The following is a 23,680-nucleotide window of genomic DNA, read 5'->3' on the forward strand; positions in this document are numbered from 1 at the left end:
GGAGAGGAGAGGAGAGGAGAGGAGAGGAGAGGATTTAGCAATGTGTGTAGGTTCAAAGTTCCCCCCAACTCTGTCCTTCATCCCCTGGGACCTCTGCCAAATCTCTCCTGTCCCTTTCCGTGCCCAGCCTGGGGCTGCCTGAGTGGTGGGAACAGGTTGTTCTGGCACATTAAAGGAGGACAGGAGGCAGTGGCTGTGACAGTGTGTGGCAGGGCTGGCACACAGCCCCAGTGCCTGGTCGTGTGCCCAAGTCTGGGTGTCTCAGCTCCCCAGACTTGTCCTGCCTTGCTCCCGCGTTGGCAGCAGGGCCAGGCTGTGCTGCTGTGTCCAGCCCGGGCTGGGGGTGCCACCCTTAGCACGGGGGGCTCTGGGGCCTCCGTGTGCCAGAGGAGGCAGAGGGTCGAGGATCTCTGCGGGGCAGGGCAGGTGTGCTGTGTGCCAGCTGCTCTCCCTGGACAGGGCTGGGTTCCATGGGATGGGTTTGGAGGCAGGGCAGGTGTGCTGTGTGCCATGTGCCAGCTGCTCTGCTCTCCCTGCACAGGGCTGGGTTCCACGGGAATGTGCAGCACACTGGAACCTGCTGATGTGCTTTTCCCAGGCCCCAGGGGCTGGAGCACCCCACCTGGTGGGAAGGGGCTTTGTCAGCACAGATGGGTCCTTCAGTGGAATCTATTTGCTCCCACACATTTCTCTTTCTGTCTCCAAAACCTCTCCGATGTGGGCTGATTTCCATGTCAGTCCTCCTCAGGGAAGCTGTTCTGGTGCCTGGGAGGCCACAGGGGCTCCAGGGTCTCTCTGAAGGAGCGTGTGGCCTTTGATTCAGTCTGCATTGGTTCTCTCCAATTCCCTGTCCCTGGCTGTTTCTCCGGTGCTGGCTGTCGCCTGTTGGAGTTTTGGGAGGGATGCACAGCCTGGGGAGGTGATTTTGCTGCACAGGGAGCAGGACCTGGCTCTCTCAGCCTGCCACATTGCAGCTCCAGTTTGGCTCACATGGACCAGCGCTGGTCCTGGCCTGCTGAGCAATACCAAACTTACTGCTGCTCCTCCACGTCCCACCCCCAGGGCTGGCACCTCTGCCCCCTGGGAGCCCCTCTCAGCACTGAGCACCTCCTGACGCTGTGCCAGGGCTGCAGTGCCATTAACACCTCTCCTCTCCCCTCCCCAGGTCGGAGAGCAGCCTCGCTAGGTTTGCCCACCGCTTGTCGGTGAAGCAGAAGCAGGAGAAGAGAAGGAAAGCTGAGTATGGCTCGGCCGAGCTGTCTGCCTTCCGGCCCAGGTCTCTGAGCATTGAATGGTAAGAGCTGCAGGACAGGACTGGGGGAAGAAGCTTCTGCCTCTCCAGTCGCCCTCCTGTCCCCCTTTCCCACTGCTGCCATGGCTGAAGCGATGTCCCATGGGACAGCAACCCATGGACATACAGACCCCTCCACCTGCTGCAGAGCCTCCCCCAAGGTATCAAACGAGAACCATCCCCAGCTGAAAATCTGCCAGGGCTCATGTGGGTAATGGCAGTGTCTGCTGAGCTGGGGCACATGAGCACACAGCCTCTGCCAACCCCCACCACTGCCTTCCCTTCCCTTCCCTTCCCTTCCCTTCCCTTCCCTTCCCTTCCCTTCCCTTCCCTTCCCTTCCCTTCCCTTCCCTTCCCTTCCCTTCCCTTCCCTTCCCTTCCCTTCCCTTCCCTTCCCTTCCCTTCCCTTCCCTTCCCTTCCCTTCCCTTCCCTTCCCTTCCCTTCCCTTCCCTCCCCTCCCCTCCCCTCCCCTCCCCTCCCCTCCCCTCCCCGGGCTGTGGGAGCCCTGCAGGGCAGCCCCAGGGCCCACGGGGTGCAGTGCTCCCTCCTGCTGCACTGCCTGGGGCCCCTGGTGTGAGCACAGGTCTCAGAGCTGTCCCCACTCAGGCAGGGAGTCATTCATCCTGGGCTCCTGAGCTCTGATGAAACACTCTTGGAAGCAGATCACAGCCAGCCAGCCCAGCATTGGAGGTGACCTGCTAAGGATATTTAAAAGAGCTGGAAATTGCATTGCTTTCTGCTTTCTTAGATGGACAAAGGAGGGTAAAACTTTAAAAAACAAAACAAAACAAAAAAAAAAAAAAGAAAAAAAAAAAAGAAAAATGCTTAGAAATTGCAAGAATGTTGAATTTGGTTTTCAATTTCCCTGCTTTTTTTGGAGATCTTTCTGGCATTTATTGTGTGTTCTAACACTTCAGTGTGAGGGTGTGGAACCCTCCTCAAAGGCTTCCTTTATCTGTGAGGTTCCTTTAGCATCAAAGCTCACCAGGTATTAATGAACCAAAGAATTCAGGGTATTTGGGGACAGACTGCTTTAGTCTCCACTTACACAACTTTCTTCACTTTGCTAAGAGGATGTCATGAGAAAACCTGGTCTGCAATTACTCTCAATCTCCCAAAGAGACAAATATGTGAATTTGTAATGTAGCAAATAGGGAAACAACAAAAAGCTCATTAAAAACAATCAGAGTTTGTCTTTATTCAGAACAAAGAAGCATGAGAAGCCAGCAAATCTCTTTCCTCTCTAAATGTGTCTTTGAAGCCCCTGGGTCCCAGTTTAGCCCTGTCGGGGGATATTTGTGGTACATTTTCCCCCACTCCCTGGCGTTTTCCTGGGGGAAGCCATCTGTCTTGCATTTGGCAAACCACCTTGTGCAGCAAGGACTCGCAGCAGTGGTAGACGATGCTCTTTTAGAGGGATTCTGTGAAGCAGCCTGGAAAGGAGCTCTGGGTGAGCAGGGGCTGCCTGTGCCTTTGGTTTGCCATGTGCCATCATGCTGCAGCTCGGGGCTGCGAGGCCTTGATGTCCCCACTCTGCAGGGACACAGCACAGCCAGGCAGGACTCTCACCCTGTACAGGGGTTTTATCCATGGATTGGAGACATCTTGGGCTGGATCAGACATCATCCTGGCAGCCAGGATCAGGCTGCTGGAGCTCAGGGGCTGGCAGGGCACAGAGGAGGGGTCATCCCAGAGGGTCGCAATGATGAAGGGTGGTAGTGGGATGAGGACCCTGCCCCCTGCCTGCTCCCGTCCATCTCAGGTGCACAGGTCCTCAGAGAGGCATTTGGAGATTTTTCCAGCCTTCTCTGCAGCCATGACCTGCTAAGGGATCTCCTGGCCTTTTTCTTGGTGTGAAACAGCTTTTCTCTGTGTTTCCTGTACATCACCAGGGATCTCTGCTCATCACAGCAGGATCAGCACCCTCAGTTAGCCACTTCAAACAATGGGCTGCAGGTGAGGCTGCTCCTCAGTGCTCTGGCTGATGGGAAACTTGGGTCATATCCTGGCAAATCTACATATGCCTAATTTGTCTTTCAGAGCAAATAACTACCCGCATCAAATCTGTCTGTATTTACAAGCCAAGGTTACCACTGCATCTTTTCACCTGCCTCTGCACAGAGGTGAACACCCACACTGTGTGTGATGGGTTCAGCTCATCCCTCATGGCTAGGAGCGGCATGGAAAAGCAGTGGACCATGTTTTCCCAAATCAGCAGCTCCTCAGAGTCCCGCCCATCTTGACCCCAAGGCTTGAAGGCAAAGGACAGCTTCTCAACCTGCTGTTGCCTGTTGCCAAGGAGGAGGTAGAAAAGCATGACATCATCTGTGCTCTTTGCTTTGAAAAGCTGGGTGTCAGTCTAGGGCAGGGATTTAAGTTTGCTGCTTGAAATTCCTACCAAAGCATTGTCAGTACAACCCATCCCCACACAGGGCAAGCTGAGCCAATTACTCAGATGCTCAGGTAGGGGTGGATGGAGCTGAGGTAGAAGAGAAGGAGCCTAACACTGTGTTCCTGCACTGAGCACAGGTAGGTAGGACAGGGTTCAGATGCCTTCACCTCCACTTGGCCCATCCCCAGTGAGCCCTGGGCCAGGAGGTGCAGTTCTTTGCTGCCACAGTGTGTGAGGGGCTGAATGTCCTGTGCTGCTGCTGAGCCCAGGGATGCTCCCAAGGCGGCTCAGAGCACATCTCCCTGGCTCAGTGGACACGCTGATGGGCAGTGCTCCCCAGGCACAAGGCAGCTCTGCTCCCATGGCACGTGTCCTGTGCTGCACCAGGCCAGCAGAGCACAGCCCTGCTCTCCAGCCCGGCCAGCAGCGAGCGAAGCCCTGTTAGTTCCACTTATTAAAAACAAAATTGCTAGGGGGAAGGGAGAGAAGGCAGAGAAAAAGTGAAGTATTGAGAAAACACTTCTTTCATTCATACGTTGTTTGCTGAAATAAATACTTCATTATTAGGCCTTTTTTAGGGTATTTTTTTTAAAGCCAGTGCCACAAAGTCCCCAGTGTTCGGGCCTGTGAATATGCTGGATCACCTCAGCCCGTGGCTCCCTGTGCCGGTGTCCTGCTGCTCAGAGGTGCTGGAGACGAGCTTTCCCCGTCTTTGGGAGAAACCTGGGGGCTGCATATGTCTGGTTTTGCCCAGGTTTGCTGATTTCCTTTTCCTCTTTGCTGGATGGTGTGTGCTGGGTCTCCAAGGCAGCTTATGCTCCAAAAGAGGCAAAAGTAACTTAGGCAAGGGAGGATTTGGGATTTTGTTTATTGAAGCTCTGCTTTCTGTGGTCTCTGGTCCTAATCTAGCTCCCAAGCCTAAACAGCACACGGCTACTAAAGCACTCTTGACTTGAAGCCCACCACATTCTGCTGTTGGGGCGAAGAAGGTGAAAGCTGGTGATTCCCATGGAGGCCTCACACTGTCCTACAGCAATGCCAAAACTCCAACAATCCCTGTTCTCCCCCCTTAGACTGAGTAGAGGCCTTCTCTCCTCCAGTGCCTGTTACCTGACTTATGGCCCACATTTATCTTCCCTCTTAAGTGAGGCTTAATCCAATGGAAGGGCTGCGATCCCCGGTTTACTCTTGTGTGAGCAGAGCTGGGAGCCTCTGTTCCCTCTCGCATCCTCTCAGCTCCATTGCTCATTGGGAGTTTCAGCTGGTTTGTCCTTCTGAAATCCTTTTGTCCCTTCCTTTTCTGTTCTAGCTCTAGCTCTGGTTTTCCTTCTTCTGTTTGTTCCTGGGTTTACTTTCCCCCCACACTCCTTTTCCCATACTCACCACTTGTTCACACTGATTTCCCTCTGTTTTCTTCTTCATTGCTTATTTACTGCTTTTTCTCTCCAGGCTCCTCGCATTCTCCCTGTCAGACAGCCTCCCTGTGCTCCGTGGTTGGAATAGCCTATTCCCGTGGTGCCAGGAAAAATGCAGCACATTCCTGTCTCCCCCCATGCCGTTATCTCGGTTCTGCTCCTTGGCTGCCCAGTTCGCGGCTGAGCTGTGCTGGCAGCAGCGTGTGGTTCTTGGTGACAGGCGCTGCCTGGGGCTCAGCCCTGCCTGCAGCTCGTGTTCCTGCCTGACCTTGGCTTGGTGCTGCCTCCAGCTCCTCGCTGCCAAGAGCCGGGGTGCTCAGGGAGCTGCCTGCCCAGTGGCCACCGTGCAGACCACACAGGCCTGGCTGGAAGGTGCCAAGGAAGCGGGAGCCACCAGACATGGGAACTTCGCTGGCACCATCTGGGTGGTGGAGGTGGCACATGACTGCTGCTGCACTCCGCCTTGTGCTTCGGGTTTGGTTGTAAAGAAGTTTATTAAGGGAACTGTTTTCATGGAAGTTATTTAAAGTGTAATGTTTTGCCTCGGAGTGGTCTCGAGTGCTGCAGAGGTTCTCCCTGTATGGCTGGGTATGGAATCCCTGCTGTGGAAGTGCCTCCAGCATTGGTGCTCTTGCTGCTGTGGGCAAGCAGCCAGGTGACCTGTCCCCATCCACGGGGTCCTCTCCTCTGGCACCAAGTGCCGTGGGCCTGGTGGAGCCGCAGGGCTTGGAGGGAGTGTTGAGCTGCAGACTGATCCATCCCACCATTCCTGATCCAGTGCATGGGAGTGCTGCTATTGCACAGCTCCCTGAGAGCCTGGTGCTGTTCCCACAGCTGTCCACAGTCATCTGGGACTGTCCCCAGGACTCTCTGTGTGACATTTGTCCCTTTTGCCAAGTCAGACAGCACAAAGTGAGTTGTCATCAACTTTTTGGGAGGCAAAGAGTAGCAGCACCATGAAGATGGTGGGCTCAGAGTTCCTCCAGGTTTCACAGCCCTACTTGAGCTGTCACACTCCAGAAAAGTCTTGGAGCTTTTTCTCTTCCCAGACCAGGAAGCTCTTAGCCTGAGTGAGGAAAAACAAGGGAAATGAGGCCCTGAGTCTTGCAGTGGAAGGGAAGGAATGTGAGAGCCTGGGAGCTGTGGGGGCATGTGGGAGCAAGGAGATGCTTTGGGTAGGCTGAGCTGCGGGCACCACATTGGCAGCGCTTTCTGTGGGGGAGCCAACCTCGGAGAGTGTCACCACCCCCATCCCGCAGTGCAGCCGGCTCCGAGGTGACACACAGCCCCAGCTCAGCACAGGTCTGGGGTGACACTCAGCACAGGTCTGGGGTGACACACAGCCCCAGCTCAGCACAGGTCTGGGGTGACACTCAGCCCCAGCTCAGCACAGGTCTGGGGTGACACAGCCCCAGCTCAGCACAGGTCTGGGGTGACACTCAGCCCCAGCTCAGCACAGGTCTGGGGTGATACTCAGCACAGGTCTGGGGTGACACTCAGCCCCAGCTCAGCACAGGTCTGGGGTGACACTCAGCCCCAGCTCAGCACAGGTCTGGGGTGACATTCAGCACAGGTCTGGGGTGACACTCAGCACAGGTCTGGGGTGACACACAACCCCAGCTCAGCACAGGTCTGGGGTGACACAGCCCCAGCTCAGCACAGGTCTGGGGTGACACTCAGCACAGGTCTGGGGTGACACTCAGCCCCAGCTCAGCACAGGTCTGGGGTGACACTCAGCACAGGTCTGGGGTGACACTCAGTCCCAGCTCAGCACAGGTCTGGGGTGACACTCAGCCCCAGCTCAGCACAGGTCTGGGGTGACACTCAGCACAGGTCTGGGGTGACACTCAGCACAGGTCTGGGGTGACACTCAGTCCCAGCTCAGCACAGGTCTGGGTGACACACAGCCCCAGCTCAGCACAGGTCTGGGGTGACACTCAGCACAGGTCTGGGGTGACACAGCCCCAGCTCACACAGGTCCGGCCAGGCCAGCGCGGTGCTGAAACCAAACGCGAGGTGCTTTGTCTCAACTGGGAGCGCTTTAAGCCCTCACTCGGGAACAATGGCCAAGCTATGGGGTCATTTGTTCTGGTATTTCAGCAGCTCCTCATGATTTATGGGATGTTTTGTTCTGCTGCTTGTCTTAGCTTCCCCCTCTCCACCCTCCCCGTCTCCATCCCTTCTCCATTTCAACTCCTCCTCCCCCTGCTCCCAATTCCCCTAATAGCTGTGGAGCCTCTGTGCCTTATGAAGTCATGCTATCTGTGACTTATTGAATTAGCCGGCTGGGAGCTGGACTTGCACACTGCGCTGGGCTCTGCTGGGGTGCCCGGGCTCCGGGGAGGCAGGGCCCCTCGCCCAGGGCTCTGTGCAGCCAGAGCTTCCCCTGTGTGGCAGAGGGACGCTGCCATCAGCAGGACGCTGCAGACTTGGTTTAGAGGCAATAAAAATGGTTAAGAGAAGCCGCAGCCTCGGCGAACAAGGAGGACTCTGTCCGCATAGACACTCAAGTGTCAGGGGCTCTGCTGGCTGTCCTGGTGTGCCATTCCTCACCTGACCTCTCTGGGAGTGAGGTGGATGCTGGCTAAGGAGCCCCTGCTGTTGAACTGCACATGGGACAATGTGGTTTAAGAGCTTGATTGTGTCCCTAGCATCCTGAGAATGGCTGTGGCCAGTGCCTCTGGATGTACTGGGGGTGCAGGAGTTTACATCCCCCCCCCCCAGAGTGGGAGGCACAACGATTTAACAGTGACTATGAGGGACATCCTGATGGGGTTGGGGAGGAACGAGCCCTCCAAACATCTCTGAAAGTCAGATTAACCTCAGGAAAGCAAAGGAATAATTTACTTGAGAATGATTACTTTTTATCCTCATTTTCTGAGTTTCCTGCAGGCAGGCAGAGGCTGGAGGGCAACTGCTGGTCCTGGTGGGACTGGCGTGGTGCTGCAGCCAGTCCTTACCAAAAGGCAGCTTTGGCAGAGGAGCCACGGTCCCAGCAGCTCCACTCCTGCTGCCTCATGCTGCCAGCAGGGAGCCAGGAGTATCCTGACCTACAGATGGGTGCAGATGGGAAAGGAGAGATCTTGTGCTCCCCTCCTGGTGCCACAAGCCTCCGGGAGCCCAGTTTTCCTCCTCTTTTCAGGAGAGGCAGCTCAGCTTGTGATTACAATGAGGCTGGAGAGGTTGGGAGCAGAGCAAGGTGTGGAGCCTCTCTGTGCTGCCACAGGCTCCAGCAGGTGCAGCACTCTCTTCTCTATTTATTCCTCATGTCATTGCAGTGGGAGGAATTGCCTCCTCTGGGGAAGCAGCAGAAGGAAAATGTTCAGGGAAGACTGATGTCCAGGTTCTCCCTGTCTGGGACCAGACCCCTCAGCCAGATCCCTTCCTCTCTGAGAGCACAAATAACATTTAAAAGACAAATATAAAATATTGTGCTGATTTGGTGCTCTGGCCGCTTCCCTCTGCTGGTACCTGATACCTCCAATAAGATTATTTCTCAGTCCATTACCCTCAGCACACTTCAATTTCTCTCAAATAGCCTGATTGCCTGATTTGTTTTCTTTTATTGTCATCATCCCTCTGCCATTTCCTGTGTCCAGGATCTGCAAAGCAGGATGGATGCCTTGGTCCCTGCTGAAGAGTGTGGAGGATGCTCCTTATCCTGCAGAATCTCCATTGGTTCTTCTCCATGAATGTGCCTCTGCCTGGAAGGTGCCAGTGGATTTCCACAGCAGGCAGCCCAAGCCCCATGGAAATACTGGGGGAATTGCAGAGATGTCACAATCCTTGGTATGAAAGGCAAACCTCCTGAGTATCTAAATCCCAGTGCAAGTCAAGTGTTTCCACACCACCTGGTATTCCTATGGAATCCCAGAATGGTTTGGGTTGGAAGAGACCTTAAAGTCCATCTCATTCCACCCCCTGCCATGGGCAGGGACATGTTCCACTGGCCCAGGCTGCTCCAAGCCCCGTCCAGCCTGGCCTTGGACACTGCCAGGGATCCAGGGGCAGCCACAGCTGCTCTGGGCACCTGTGCCAGGGCCTCTCCGCCCTCACAGGGAACAATTCTTTCCCAATATCCAGCATAAACCTTTTGGTCTGAAGCCATTACCCCTTTTTCATCACTTCATTGTCCCAGTGCACTGGATTTGGAAGGTCTTTGCTCTCTCAGTTCCCTTATCCAGCACACAGAAGTATGTTTCTTTTAATGGGAATATCCATAATAGTCCTGGTTTCCTACTACTGGTCAGGTCTTCAGATCTCCAGCCATGAACCTCTTCTCCATGAGCCAGTTTGGACTTGAGGAAGGGCAGTGTAGAAGAATTGCATGTCTAGAGCAGCTCCAGCAAGGGCAGCAGCACACTCCAGTTCTGGAATGCCAGGCTCCCTCCGTCCCTGGGAGCGGAAGGGATCACTGGTCCTGCTGCTGATGTTTCTGGAGACATTGAGTCAGGAAACACATGGACATATCCAGATAATCCTGACAGCTGGCACTTCCAAGGTATTCCAGTACTTTTAATCCTTCTTTGTCCCTTGAGCAGTGTGGTCACTGTTGGGCAGGTTTCCTCTGCTCTTAGATAGTTTCCTCTGGCAGAGACAATTCTGCCTGCCAGGGCTTCAGACACCTCCTGTTTATCTTCCTGGAGAGTATCTCCCAGTGCCAGGTTGATATTGGATCTACTGGCTTGGATGCTGGCAGGATGGGCAGCGCTCTGTGGGGAGGCCAAATGGGAGGGAGGAGTCAGCCCCAGCCCAGGACACTGGGACAAGGAGGACCATGTCCTTGGATGTGCTGGGACCTCTTTCCACCTTTGATGGAGTCTTATTGCACACTAACTCTTCCTCGTCCCTTGCACTCACCCTTCCTGTGTGGGCTGGATGATTTCAGGGAAGTTGTGAGCCCGAGTGGCCTCAACATCTGCTAAGTCTTGTGCCTGGTGGAGGTCAGAGAGGGAAGTTATGTTCCCTTCCACTCCTGACTTCCACATTTCCTCCCTTTCTCCTCAAAATTAAACTATTCATCCATCTACCCCAGCAGTTTATCCCCAGGGACATTTGTTTCCCTGTCTCACTTTGCCTTTGTTGCCTTTATTTTTCTGGTAACAGTGAAAGTCAGACAGGGACGAAGATCTTCTGCCACAAGGAACTGTTGGGCAATGTGGAGGCGAATTTTCCATGTAGGCAGTGCCAGATAGTGCAGATCTGATAGATTTTAGGCCAGGAAAAGGCAAGGATCATGCCTGGCTTTGTCCAAGGTGGAACTGGACACTTGGCAGCAGCTACCAGTGTCACCCTGAGAACTTGCATGTGGTCTTCACCCTGCCCACGGTGCAGAGGTTCATCTGAGCCCCCTCCAGGTCTGTTCAGAGTCTGGTTTCCATCCATGAAGTGTCCCAACAGGGCCTGCCAGGGCTCATCAGGCAGTAACTGGAAGGCAAATCTCCTGCCTGTGGTCAGGGCAGGTTTACTAATGGCTTCATACAGTCACAGAATCATGGAGTGGGCTTTGTTTTGCCTACCCCTGCACTGGAGAGGTCTGAGCTCTCCTTAGCTTTCAATCATAGAATCATGGAATGATTCAGTTGGAAGGGATCTTCATGATCACCTCATTCCAACCCCCTGCCATGGGCAGGGACACCTTCCACCATTCCAGGCTGCTCCAAGCCCCATCCAACCTGGCCTTGAACACTGCCAGGGATCCAGGGGCAGCCACAGCTTCTCTGGGCACCCTGTGCCAGGGCCTCACTTCCCTTGCAGGAAAGAAATTCTTTCCAACACCCTATCTAAATTTGCCCTCCTTCAGCCTAAAGCCATTCCCCTATGTCCTATTACTGCCTGCCCTTCCAAAAATTGCCTCTGCAGCCTTCCTGCAGGCTTCCTTTAGGCACTGGAAGGGGCTCTGAGGTCTCTCAGGAATCTTCTCCAGCTTTCTCAGTCCGTCTCTAGGGCAGAGGGGTTTCACCCCTTGGATCATCTTCATGGCCTCCTCTGGAATCTCTCCAACAAGTCTACATTTTTCTTGTGTTGCATTCTTGATTTGCAGTAAAAAACTGGATTTTATGAGCTTTGAAAAATGAACCAATGACATTACATAGGGTTTGTTAAGCATGGCCACAGAACAGCTGCTGAATGAGCAGAGCTGTGAGGAACATCACCTTGGGTGGGACTCTGGCTTGTTGAGCTGTGGTCTCCATACAAACCCTGCAGGTTTCCGAGTGTGGGGTTGTTGAGGCCCCTGAGGGGGCAGGGACTACAGGATGACCTGGCACCGTGGTTACTGACCTCTTCCCCTGGTCTTGCTTCTCCTCTCCACCTCCAGATTCCACATTTAAGGTCAGAGCCCAAACTGACTTACAAGAGCTTCTGAGCTTCACCGACCTGTGGTACCTGTGGCTTCTGACTCACTGAGCAGCAGAGGACAAGAGCTGGCCCTCCTTGTCCCTCAGCTTCTCACTCTTTAGAAGGTGCTTGGCAATGTTGACCTCCTTTTGCAGGCACTTTGGCATTCCTGCCCATAAAGAGGCACTGGAACAAGATGATCTTTCAGCTCCTTTCCAACCCAAACCATTCCAGGATCCTCTGATTCTATGAGAGCTGCTGGTGGAGGAGCTGCTCTAGGACTCCTGGCATCTGGGTCTCGTGCTGGCCGTGCCCCAGGCCCATGGCTGACTTATGGGCTTGCTCTAAGCTCCAGGCTGGCAGGTCTGGCAGGTCAGGTTTTCCTGGTAGGCTTTGTACATCAGCTTGTGCTGGCACTGTAGCTAAGAGCACCAAGGGCAAGGTTTCTGTACTGGAAGTGGTGTCCAGAGAGGTTGGAACTTCTGCTCAGGGAGCACGTTCTAAAAAAAGTGTCCCTTTTTCATCCCCAGTGTTCTCATTCCTGAGCATCTTTACTGGGGAGGAGGAGGCAGTGACTGTGGTCAGGGGCAGTGACAGGAGCAGAGGTAATCTAGGGAGATCCAGGCAGGTATAACCTTAGCCGAAATTCTTTTGGGTTTAAAGATGTCACTGCGAGCCAGGCCCTGGAGTCGTAGGCTGCTCACTCCCCCTGTGTGCTGGAGCCATCACCCTCTGTGTCAGAGAGCACAATCCTGAGGGAGTGACCCATCAGAGGCTCCTGGGGGACAGGCCCTGCTGTCCCCTGCCAGGGACCAGCCCCAAGGGCAGAGGCACCTGGTGAGGCTGGGCTGGACTGTGGTCCCGGGAGGGGCTGCTCTGCCTCCGCATCTCCTTGGGAAGAGGGACTGGGCAAAGGCCAGGGTTTGCTGTGCAGCTTCTGACACGTGCCTTGTCCCTGCCTGTGCCCCATCCTCCTGCTCCATCCTCCCTGCCCAGGCTGGGCTCCAGAGCCAAGTCCTGCTGTGCCCATGGGTCTGTATGGGCAGGGGACCTGGACTGGGTTTCCTGTGCCCTGAAATCCTGCAAAGCACCGGGCCAAATCCTGGGAAGCAAGAAGGCTGCTTCTGGACTCAGATAAGCTACTGTGTTATTTCGTCAGTGCTCCTGCTTTCCCTGTGCCTGGTGTACTGGTGCTGTCCAGCTGGGGCCTGAGGAACCTCAGTGATGAGCACAGTCCTGGAGCTCCATGAGCCAGGAGGTGGAATTCCCAGTGGAATCCTGCCTGATTTCTTTGCAAGTGGAAGAAGGATTCTGCCAAGCAATCCCATCCTCCGTGTGCAGTCCTGGCCCTGTTCTACCCCGGTCATGAGCTCTGGAAGGCTCGTGTCAGGCAGGAAAATTTTGCTTATGGAGCGCAGCTCAACTCAAGTGAACTTCACATGAACTCAAAGTTTCTTTGGCCATTTTCTTTCCTGATGATGCCAGCAGGTCAGGATCAGGATCCTGCACTGTACAGAGACCCAAGGCTGCCTTCCTCATGCACCAGCACAATCACCTCATCCTTCTGAAGCACAAGGACAGCTTCAATCTCTGCTCTCTGTGACCGGGAGCAGACCTACAGAACAGCTGGAGCAGTGCCAGGACAGGGTCAGGCTGGATCTCTCAGAAAGGTTCTTCTTCCCCCAGAGGTGCTGGCACTGCCCAGACTCCTCAGGCAATGGGCACAGCCCCAAGGCTGCCAGAGCTCCAGGAGCACTTGGACAATGATCTCAGGGATGCACAGGGTGGGATTGTTGGGGGGTCTGTGCAGGGCCAGGGGTTGGACTTGTGGCCTTTGTGGAGACAGATGGACCTCTTCCCGTGTAACACTGGGACTGTGCTGCTGTAACTTTTGCTCTCCCTGGTCTCAGGGGATGGTGTGCACCCCATTGCTGCACCAGGGCTTTAGTGGCATGCTCAGGGTCACCCAGGTGGTCTGTGAGAGAGTTAAATCCCCCTCCTCATGATGCTCCCACACTTTACCTGGAGATCACTCTTGCTACCTCCCTTGTCTGCATTCAGACCACAGAAAAATCGGGGTAGTGGAGCCAGGGAGGCCCTCAGGGCTTCGAACTTGTTGGATCAGTGATGGGAAGGTGTGATTGCAGCATGAGCCACCTGTGTGAACAAGGGGACAAGCTGTGGCATCCTGGGCAAGCACGTGGCAGGGCACAGTGGGTTTTTCAGCTTTGTGAGTATCCTGGTGCTGAAACAGCTCTTGCAGCACGTGTGAAAAGTGGGGTGAGGAGCATGGTGGGGAGAGCTGGGTGTCTGAGGAGCATGAGGGTATCCCCTCACCTCACTGTTCAGGGGATGAAGAGGGGGAGGAAGGAGGGAGAAGCACCCACCATGTGTTGGGGCCACCAGCTCTGGAGATGTTTCCCAACCTCTTGGTGATGGAGGGGCTCAAGCTGGCTGTGTGTGGCTCAAAGGTCCTGCTTGGTGTAACTGTGTGAGCAGGCATGTCCCACGGGCTTTGGGAGATCTTGGAGGTGCTGTCTCCTCTTGCCCCCCCACACCTCCCATCTCCAGGGCCACCTGCAGCCACTGGCCCCTGCCACTCTTGCTCTTTTGAGCTGCAGGGAAGTCATCCCTGTGAGCTGCATGGAGGGATGAGGAGGGCACCACAGCTTACCCTTGGAAGGGCCGTACAGCACTTCCAGTGGAAGTTTGTTTGCTCTTACCTTTGCCAGGCTTTAACTGTTTGGGCTGTGTTATTACATGTTTTTCTGCCTCAGGCTGAGCTGTCTCCTTTTTTTTTTTTTTTTTTTTCCCTCTATTTTTCCCTATTTTCAGGAGAAGTCTGGGGGAAAATGTTAGCTTTGCCAATTTATCTTTTTTTTTTTTTTTCTGCTGTCTCTTTGTTTGAGAGCTTCTGGTGTCTCCATTCTTTTTCAAGAGACTTGAAATTTGGCAGGGATGATGCATTCCTGCTGGAAGTCAGCATGGATTTGGTCAAATGGTTAGCCACTGGAAAGCATGGCTGGGCATGCCTGAGGAGCTCTTCAGGGGCCAGCTGCTTTCCCCCATTTTCAAAGGGACTCCGGCCACTCTGTGTCCTCCTGTCCTTTTCTCCAGGGACACCTCCTTGCCCAGACAAGTCCAGGTTGGGAGCAGTGGCTGAAGGAGCTGTTTCCAATTAACGAATCTCAAAAGCAGTTTACCCAAGACAACGTTGTCTTAGTCCCCATTTCCAGTGTGACACTGGCTGTGGGTATCACCTGCCTCTCACCCTCAGCAGAGAGAAGGAGCAGAGCTCAGGCCAGCTTGGGCTGTGCCAGCTGAGGGGAGGACAAGCTGAGGAAACGCTCCTGTCATGCCAGACCTGGGAAAAGGTGTTTGTAGACCTGCCTGCCCCATGGGTGAGCTCAGCAGCATCACATCCATGCATGGAAGGACAGAACCCCTGAACCATTACGGCTGGGAAAGACCTTCAAGGCCATCAAGTCCGGGCTGAGCAGGTCCTGGTAGCTGGAGGTTTGACTCGATGATCCCTGTGGTTTTCGAAATTGTTCTTTTATATTTGAGTGGAAACTTTTTCTAATTGCTGTCCCAGGGGCTTTGTAAATTCCTCCACAGACTCCATTTTCTTCAGCTGGGGTTCCTCTACCTGATGGTTTCTCAGAGCTTTCTGCAGAGGGAGGAATGACACGTGGGCTGGGAAAACTCTGGTCTGATGAAGGAGCAGGCAAGTCCCAGCTGGAAGGAGACCCTGCTGGTGGTTACTGTCCCCAGTTAGTGCAGTTACAAGAGTGCTTGGGCACTTGTAGGATGTTTTCTAGTGAAATGGTGGAAAAAATTGGCTTCTCCTCTTGGACTGCAGGCTTTAGACCCTGTCTCCACGGAAGTGCTGTGGTAGTTGGGTGGCAGTGACCCAGCCCCTCTGGTGTTGCTCATGAGTTGGGTGGTGCTGGCATGAGACCAGCCCCAGGGCAAGGTGGTGGGGCGGTCAGAGAAAGTCCCAGTGGGTGCTGGGCAGGGAGCTGATCTAGAGCAAGCTGTGCCAGGCAAGGGGACATGCTGGCCCAGGGAGAGCCCGGTGGAGGTGGCTGTTGTTGGTAGCCGTGCCAGGGACAGTCAGTGGGCAGTGGCCAGTGTGCCCAGCACTGCTGGCTGGCTCCTGCTGTGTGCCTTCCAGCGGGAAGCGGGTTTCTGACTCCAGTAACATTTACCAGCTGGGACAGCTCTGGAGCTGGGTGTGTGCATTTGTCTGCTCTTCCATTGTGACTTGGCCGATGTCTCCTCCTCCCCACTGAGATCAGTGGCTGTGGGCTCCCTTTTGTAACCCCTTTGGGTGCAGCTCTGGAAGTCTTCAGCCTGGTTTTGGTCAGAATGCTGGTCCCATATGGCTGGATGTCTTGGGTGGGACGGTGGCATGGAGGTGGGTTTCCACGAAGGAACATCCCAGTGATGGACAGGAGGACTGGGAAGTACACGTGGGACGTAGGTGGCTGAGGATGAAGCCCAGCCATAGGCATGGAGAAGTGAGCTCAGGGGACCTCCAGAAGACCTTCTTGGGCCGTTTTTCTCCCATTTGATGGTTCTGGAGAGGATGTGGTTTCCGCCGGGAGGCACATCCCGCTGGCACGTCCTTCCCGGTGGCACCAGGTGGCGCAGGAGGTTAAAGGATTTGGTTCTCTGCAGGTCTGGGTGCAGATGGATTGCCTCCCACTGCTGGGATGAGTCCGCAGGTCTCATGCCAGGCCAGCCCCAGCCCCAGGGCAAGGCATGGGATGAGGCTCCCTGGAGCCCTGTTCCAGCAGAACCAGGAGCTGACCCAACCTTGGAACTGTAGTGGGGAATCTGTGTGTGGACCCTACCATGCCAGGAAAGGCACAGTGATGTGGAGGGACCACACCTGGGGGAGAGCCCTGGTTGTGTCAGGGGAGTGAGGAGACACTGGAACACTACCCTGGGGTGAGGCCATGACAAAACACATGACATCCTCTGGTATAAGCTCAAGCTATCTTGGGCACAGGCAGGTGAGTGCTTATTCCTGGCTCCTGGAAGGTCCTGGGCTCTTTAGTGGGGTGCAGGTACATGGCAGCAGCCCTCAGAGCAGCAGGGATGCTGTCATCCCAGCCCTCTTCCTTCTCTCATGAACAGCCTCTGGCTCCATGGGCTCTGCCAGCCCCCTGCCCTGCTCCCTCTCCAAAAGTGTGCGTCAGGGCCCAAGGAAGGGGACAGGCTTGCATGAGTATGACTTTACATCCCTTCTCACTCCTCCCAGCGTGCCAGCTGTGCCCTTGGCATCTCCATGCTGAGCATCTACCTCCTGCTCTTGTTGGATCCAAAGTGGGCTTCTGAGAACCCACAGGGATACTTTTTCTCCCTTCTTTTGCCTTCAGCAATCTTTGATTTCAGTCATCCTATGACTCAGCTCCTGCATTTGATCTCCTGGAGCAGGGTTTGCATACATGCAGCTGTGGCAGGAGTGTTGCTTGTTCCTGGCAGGCCAGGCTGGGATAGAGTTTCCTCCTGACAGAGGGGCAGCAAGTCCCCACGGCTCATCTGCTTCCCCATGTGGAAGTCTGCTTTAACCAGAATGGTGTTAGTGGCTTGGAGGTGTCTCCTAGAGCTCTGCTGACCTGCTCCAGCATCTGGGCTTCTCAGATCCTGGCAGGAGGGGAGTGGAGCAGAGCAGGTGCTCTCTGGTCCCTCTGTCTGCCCATCCCTACCTGCAAAGGTCCGGCTCGTTGCTGGTGCTGGAAGCATCAGGCACATTTGGGTGTGGGGCTGGACACTAGTTCTGGCAGTGGGAGTGGGACACAGTCACTGGAAAGTGACACTACGCAGTTCCCACAAAGGGCAGCCGGGGCACTGACATTTAGGTGCTGCCCCTTCTTGCTGCCTGTTCCCCATGAGCAGCTCTGGTCTGGGGCAGCTCCTGACTCAGCAAGGACCAACCAGCAGTGGTGCTGAGCTCCTTCTGGGGTGCTGAGCTCTCTTGCTTTAGGGGGCCAGGTGAGCACAAGCCACAAACCCCTGCAGAGGTTTGCAGGGAAAAGGGGTTTACAGAACGCAGGGATTTGCTGGGCACAGATATTTGTAGAACATGGGCTGTCAGGGGACAGCATTTTTCAGGGGACAGGGGTTTGCAGGGGACAGAGGTTTGCAGGGTACAAGGATTTGCAGGGATTTGCAGAGGCAGGACTTCACAGGGAAAAGAAGTTTGCAGGGGACAGGGAATTGCAGGGTGGCTGCAAGCTCCCACTGAGCCAGGCCCTAGGGCTGTGCGCTTGGCTCTTGGCACCAGAGTTCTGGCTCTGTCTGCCTCCTCCCTGACAGTGCCAGGGTTTTTGGGTGGTCACAGGGCTGTGATCACAACCAGCACTGCCTGTTGTGTCGTGAGTACCTGGCACCGGGCTGACCGCACTGCACTTCCCCAGGAACTTTAATCTTGACTCAGGGCAGCTTGTCCTGCTCTGTCCTTTCTCCATCAGGTTCCAGTTAAAACCAAATGCCTTCTCCAGCCTAAGCTGCAGAGCCATTTGAGCCCTTCCAAAAATGAAACAAATACCCACGGACTGCAATTCAAATTGCAGCTCAATTAGGGCTTGTTCCCAATGCGATCATAAAACCTCCAGTACGAAAACAAACAACCCAACCAAACCACATCCAAGCCTGACAGCATCCTCTGGAATGCCTTTAAAATAACAAGGAGGGCAGAGGAAGATGAAAGCAGTGTGGCCAGTGGGAAGAAGGCTCTTTGGCCCCGAGGGGCAGCTTGGAGGTGGGCTGGGCAGGTGTGGGGCAGGACAGTTTGGGATGGGGAGAGCACAGGAGGTGACAGCTGTGATGGAGACGCGCTCGATGGGTACCGCGGAGATGTGGCCAGTGTGGAAGTGATGAGCACGACAGAAACGGGGCAGCCTGGGGCCCAGGGTGGGCTGTTCACAGGAGGATTTCACGGGGCAGGGAGGAGGAAGGTGCAGAGGTGGTTTGGAGCGCGGTGGCTGCTCTGGAGCGGCCGGGATGTGTGGCAGGGCGGGGGAGGCGGGCCGGCCCGGCTGGAATGCTCATCCCGCGTAGCCCTGGCCTGCCCCGCGTCCAGCCAGTCTGGTGCCGCGGCTCGGGTTTCACGGCGGGCTTTAAACCGGCCATATTTAGCGTGAGCCTCGCCGGCCCGCCAGGGAGGGCAAGCCGCAGCACAACTCATAAAAAAAGCCAAACAAAAACAATGTAATTAAAGAGACTCAGCACTGTGTGTTCCCATAGCAAGAACATTTACCCAAGACTTCCTTGCTCGGATACTTAATGTCAAGCAGCAATTAAAGGCTGGCTTTGTGGCGAGGCAGCGAGAAAGGTTTGCCCTGGCCGGGAGATGGGAGCCCGGGGCTGAGCCGTTCCGTGCCTGAGCCGTTCCCGTGCCTGAGCCATTCCCGTGCCTGAGCCGTTCCGTGCCTGCCTGAGCCGTTCTGTGCCTGAGCCATTCCCGTGCCTGAGCCGTTCCCGTGCCTGAGCCGTTCTGTGCCTGAGCCGTTCCGTGCCTGAGCCGTTCCGTGCCTGAGCCGTTCCGTGCCTGAGCCGTTCTGTGCCTGAGCCGTTCTGTGCCTGAGCCGTTCTGTGCCTGAGCCGTTCCGTGCCTGCCTGAGCCGTTCCGTGCCTGAGCCGTTCTGTGCCTGAGCCGTTCCGTGCCTGAGCCGTTCCGTGCCTGAGCCGTTCCGTGCCTGAGCCGTTCTGTGCCTGAGCCGTTCCCGTGCCTGAGCCGTTCCCGTGCCTGAGCCGTTCCGTTCCGTGCCTGAGCCGTTCTGTGCCTGAGCCGTTCCGTTCCGTGCCTGAGCCGTTCCGTGCCTGAGCCGTTCCGTGCCTGCCGGCGGTGAGGGACCAGCGGCCTTTGGCGCTGGGAGGTGCCCCGGGACATGTGCGAGTCCCACGGGGATGCTGCATCCCGAGCAGCAGCTCTCGAGCCCCTCCAGTCAGAGATGTCCTCAATCTGTAATGCACAGACCCACTCAGCTCCATCCCCGCAAAAGTTTGGCAGCACAGAAACAGAAAATGGGTTTTCTGTGGATTTTCTAGGTAGGAACAACTGGGCAGGACACACAGCAGCTCTGCTGGGTAAATCCTTATGAAAACAGTAAAATCAGCAGAACTGGGCTAGATGTAGAAGCTTCCAGTATCTCCTTCCTGACCCAGATCTGTGAATGGAGACTGTGTGAGCCTCTGAAATGCTGAATTTCCTCCCTCAAGGGATGGTTTGGGGTGTCTGGAGCCAGGCTGTGCCCACAAGTGCCCTGTTCACTGCAGCCCAAGGTGTTGCTTATGGGCTGCTGGTGTTGGCAGCGTCACCTGCCTTGGCAGGGACGTTGTGCCATGTCCCTCAGCACAGTCCCCAGGGAGAGGTGACCCATGCCCTGGCAGTGCACGTGAGGTGTGTGTGCAGGAGGGTGCCGTGCATGGCACGCTGGGGCAGTGGCACTTTGTGATGTCAGCCCTGCCTGACAGCAGTCCTGACCCGAATGGCAGATGTCACAGGGACACTGCGAATGAAAGTCTGATTTGGGCTACATTTTAATGGCCATTGAACCACAAGATCTTTCTGGTCTCACTTTTAAGCAGTGATCAGGAGGTCTAATTTAAAAAATAAAGAAAAGCAAGGAGCAGCAGCATTATTGTGCTGCAGCAGAGTTTGCTCAAGCGTCTCCACTCCCTTCCTCCCAAAGGCATTGCTGGGCCTGCAGCAGTGGGGTGTTTTATGGGACACTGTCAGCAAGTGATCTACTTGGCTGGCTCCAGACCTCTCTCGGAGTCCTGAAGTCTCCATCTTTCCTAAATTCAGCCTGTGATTTAAATGGGGATGAGACATTTGGGCAAGCTCTTTCATGCTGTGCCAAGGGACATGGCTGTGCCTAAGGAGGACACTGCTGACCCCCAACTGGCTCTGTGGTGTGGGATCTCATGTGTCCAGCCTGTGTGAGTCCCTTCTGCCACAGCTGAGTGAGGACTGGCCCTGGGGGTGAGGGGGGGTGTCCTTGCCGTGTGATCCCAGTGCAAGTGTTCCTCAAAGGAGGCAAAAAACCTTCTGATCTGGGGAGTAGCCTGGATGGCACAGCGGGAATGCTCGAAGGAAAAGTGCTCCAAGGGGGAATGCTGCTCTTCATCTCCTGGAGAGGTGCAGGGTGCTGGGCACTGCTGGGTATTGCAGATCTCACCCAGGATGCACTTTTCATTTGGGTACTGAGCTGCTGGGAGCCAGCTTTCCCTTCCAGAGCCCTGCTGTGCCAGGGTGGGCTGTGTGTCCATGGGGGTGTTCTCTGCTGCCACGGGCCGTGAGCTCCTTGGGCAGCACAGACACAGCGCAGTGTGCCCGGCCTGGGGACAGCAGGGACCATGTGCTGCCGTTGGTGCTCAGGAAGTTCTGCACTGACCCAGGGGCCTGACACCATGCTGAATTCCTCCAGGCATTGGGGTCTAGCAGCACTGGGCTTCTGGAGCTCCAACAAAAATATCGTGGCAGGAGAGCATCTATATAAGTTAGTTGTTATTGTTAAACAAAAGGGGCATTCTCACTTCAGCTCCACTCAAAACAAAACCCAGCAGGTTTGCCAAGTGGGGAGAAAAGAGAAAAGCTGGAGGAAACACAAACAAACAAATAAACAAACAGAGTCTGCTTTGGTGCTTTTCCCTGGACCCTGTTTTCAATAGGCAAGTGCATTTTCTAGGCACAAGATATTTCCATGGAGCAGGGGTGTTTTGCTCTGTGTCTACGTGGCCAGGTCACTGCACGGCACCTAAATGCCTCAGTGGTCTGCACAGCCCAGGGTGGGTAACTGCTGTGCCTGCTGCTCCATGAGCCCTGCTGCCTTGCAGGGATGCTGATCATGGCATTTGGTCCTAGTTCTGAGCGTGCTTTTTGGTGGGTTATGAAATCCCACTCTTTGGAAGGGCTCCCCTACTCATGTTCCATTTTTAATCCAGCTTCTATTTTGCCAGTCATGAAAAATTGCTTATGCTTGGGCAAAAAGAGTGGAAAATGCAAACACATCAGCAGCTCCTCTTCATGCCAGATGCAGCACCTCTTGTTCCTGTCCCCAGGGCTGTGGGGGAGCTGCTCTGAGTGTTGGTCTCTGCCGCAGAGTCTTGGTGTCCAACTGTCCATGGCCATAGTTGTGAATTCCTGCTGCACAGGGGTGAGCACAGCCCTGGACATGGGTCAGACCAAGTGTGCTCAGGTGTGGAGAGACCTCTCACACTCAGATTTTTCTCTCAGGAAATACCTCTATGTTGATCTTCCCACTTGATCTCATAGGATCATACAGCCATGGAACAGCTCAGGTTGGAAGGGACCTTAAAGATCATTCAGTTCCACCCCCTGCCATGGGCAAGGACACCTTCCACTATCCCAGGGTGCTCCGAGCTCTGTCCAGCCTGGCCTTGGGCACTGCCAGGGATCCAGGGAGAGCCACAGCTGCTCTGGGCACCTGTGCCAGGGCCTGCCCACCCTCCCAGGGAGCAATTCCTTCCCAATATCCCAATCTAGCCCTGTCCACTGGGAGTGGGAAGCCATTCACCCTTCTTCCCTGTCCCTCCATGCCTTGTCCCCAGTCCCTCTGCAGCTCTCCTGGAGCCCCTTTAGGCCCTGGAAGGGACTCTGAGCTCTCCCTGGAGCCTTCTCTTCTCCAAGTGAGCACCCCCAGCTCTCCCAACCCAGCTCCAGAGCAGAGGGGTTCCAGTCTTTGAAGCATCTCTGTAGCCTCTCTGGACTCATTTTTCTATGCTGGGGGCCCAGCTCTGGAGGCAGCTCTGCAGATGGGATCCCGCCTGAGTGGGGCAGAGGGGCAGATTTGCTCCCTTTCCCTGCTGCCCACACTTGGTGCTGGTCACCTCTTGCTGTGAGCTCCCTGTTGGGGTGAGCTTGGCTGCAGTGGGTTGTCTCTCCCTGATAACTGGATTTTGGGCTGCTCCTGTCCTTTGCCTGTTCCATCCTTGGATACCTTCTGGACCGAATTGGAGCATGGTTCAGGAGAGTATCCCTGGCATCTTGTGCTAACGCTCTACTGACATCCAAGTGGCTGTGAGGCTTCAGCAAACTCTGCAAGGGCCCAGTCCCTCTTCTGCTCCCAATACCAACCCTTGTCCTTTGAAAGCCATCAGCACCTTCCATCTCCCTTCCTTCAGGCTCCCTTTTCTTGTGCTGCTTCCTTGTTTGCTTCATCAGGCTGGGGAATGGTGGGAGCAGCTCCCTGGAGTGACAGCCACCCACACTGACCCCGGCGCTGGAGTGTAGAGCTGAGCTCATGTCGGCTGCTGTGCCTGGAGCCTCCACCTTGGGCAGGCACGGGGAGCTTTTCCTTCCCACAGCTCAGGGTGTGGCTGGAAGGGCACTGCCCCAGCAGCAGCACTGCTGGCACAGGAGCTGCTCATAGCCAGGCTCCTGGGGCTGGCAGGGCTGTGGGATGGCCCCATGGCCCCCACCAGCCACACCATAGAATCATGAACTCCTCTGGGTTGGAAGGGACCTTAAATATTGTTTATCTCATCCCACCCCCTGCCATGGGCTGGGACACATTCCACTGTCCCAGGGTGCTCCAAGCCCTGTCCAACCTGGCCTTGGACATTTCCAGGGATCCAGGGGCAGCCACAGCTTCTTGGGCACCTATGCCAGGGCCTGCCCACCCTCATGATAAAAAGTTTCTTCCTTATGTCTGGGCTGGTGACCTGTGGGCAGGGTGGTCATTCCCTGCCTGGCCAGGTACCCTCTGGGCTCGGAGTGGGCAGGGCTGTCCCAGCCCACCCGGGCTCTGGGCTCTGTCCTGGGGCACAGCAGCCGTGTCTGTCAGGGACTGCTTCTCAGCTGGAGACTTGGAGGGGCTACACCCTTCCACAAAACGCACTTAAAATCAAGGAATTGTAACAATTATTAACACTTTTTACTAGGCCAAGATCTGCAGTGTTGCAAACATTAACATTCAGAATATCTATAAACCACATTGTAAACTACCCAGTTGATTTGTTTGTGTTTGATGCTGGAGGAAGGGAAAAAATGAAGATGCCTTATGCTCATCCATCCTCATGTGCTTTTTTAAAGAAAGAAAACCACCTCTACTTCATTAGTTTCCTGAGACAGAATCATAGTTAGAATCACTAAGGTTGGAAAAAAAAATTATGTTCATCAAATCCAACAATTAACCCAGCACTGCCAAGGCCACCACTAAACAATGTCCCCAAATACCACATCTACAAAACTTCTAAACCCCTCA

At 55.0% G+C, this 23,680-nt stretch overlaps 1 protein-coding gene across 8 annotated transcripts in view; it reads left to right on the top strand.

The window, feature by feature from the left end:
- LOC100219675 (ankyrin repeat and fibronectin type-III domain-containing protein 1) overlaps nt 1-23,680 on the top strand; it is a 218,667-nt gene that overhangs the window by 175,621 nt on the left and 19,366 nt on the right. For 4 of the 8 annotated variants that reach the window (XM_072935559.1, XM_072935558.1, XM_072935560.1 and 1 more), the window contains one exon: nt 1,166-1,294. The exons of the other annotated variants lie outside the window; for them this stretch is intronic. In XM_072935559.1, coding sequence (XP_072791660.1) covers nt 1,166-1,294 — 129 coding nt within the window. The remainder of the gene's footprint in view (nt 1-1,165; nt 1,295-23,680) is intronic. 8 annotated transcript variants of the gene reach the window in all.

The sequence above is a fragment of the Taeniopygia guttata genome, chromosome 14 (genome assembly GCF_048771995.1).
Source record: "Taeniopygia guttata chromosome 14, bTaeGut7.mat, whole genome shotgun sequence".
Classification (NCBI taxonomy): Eukaryota; Metazoa; Chordata; class Aves; order Passeriformes; family Estrildidae; genus Taeniopygia; species Taeniopygia guttata.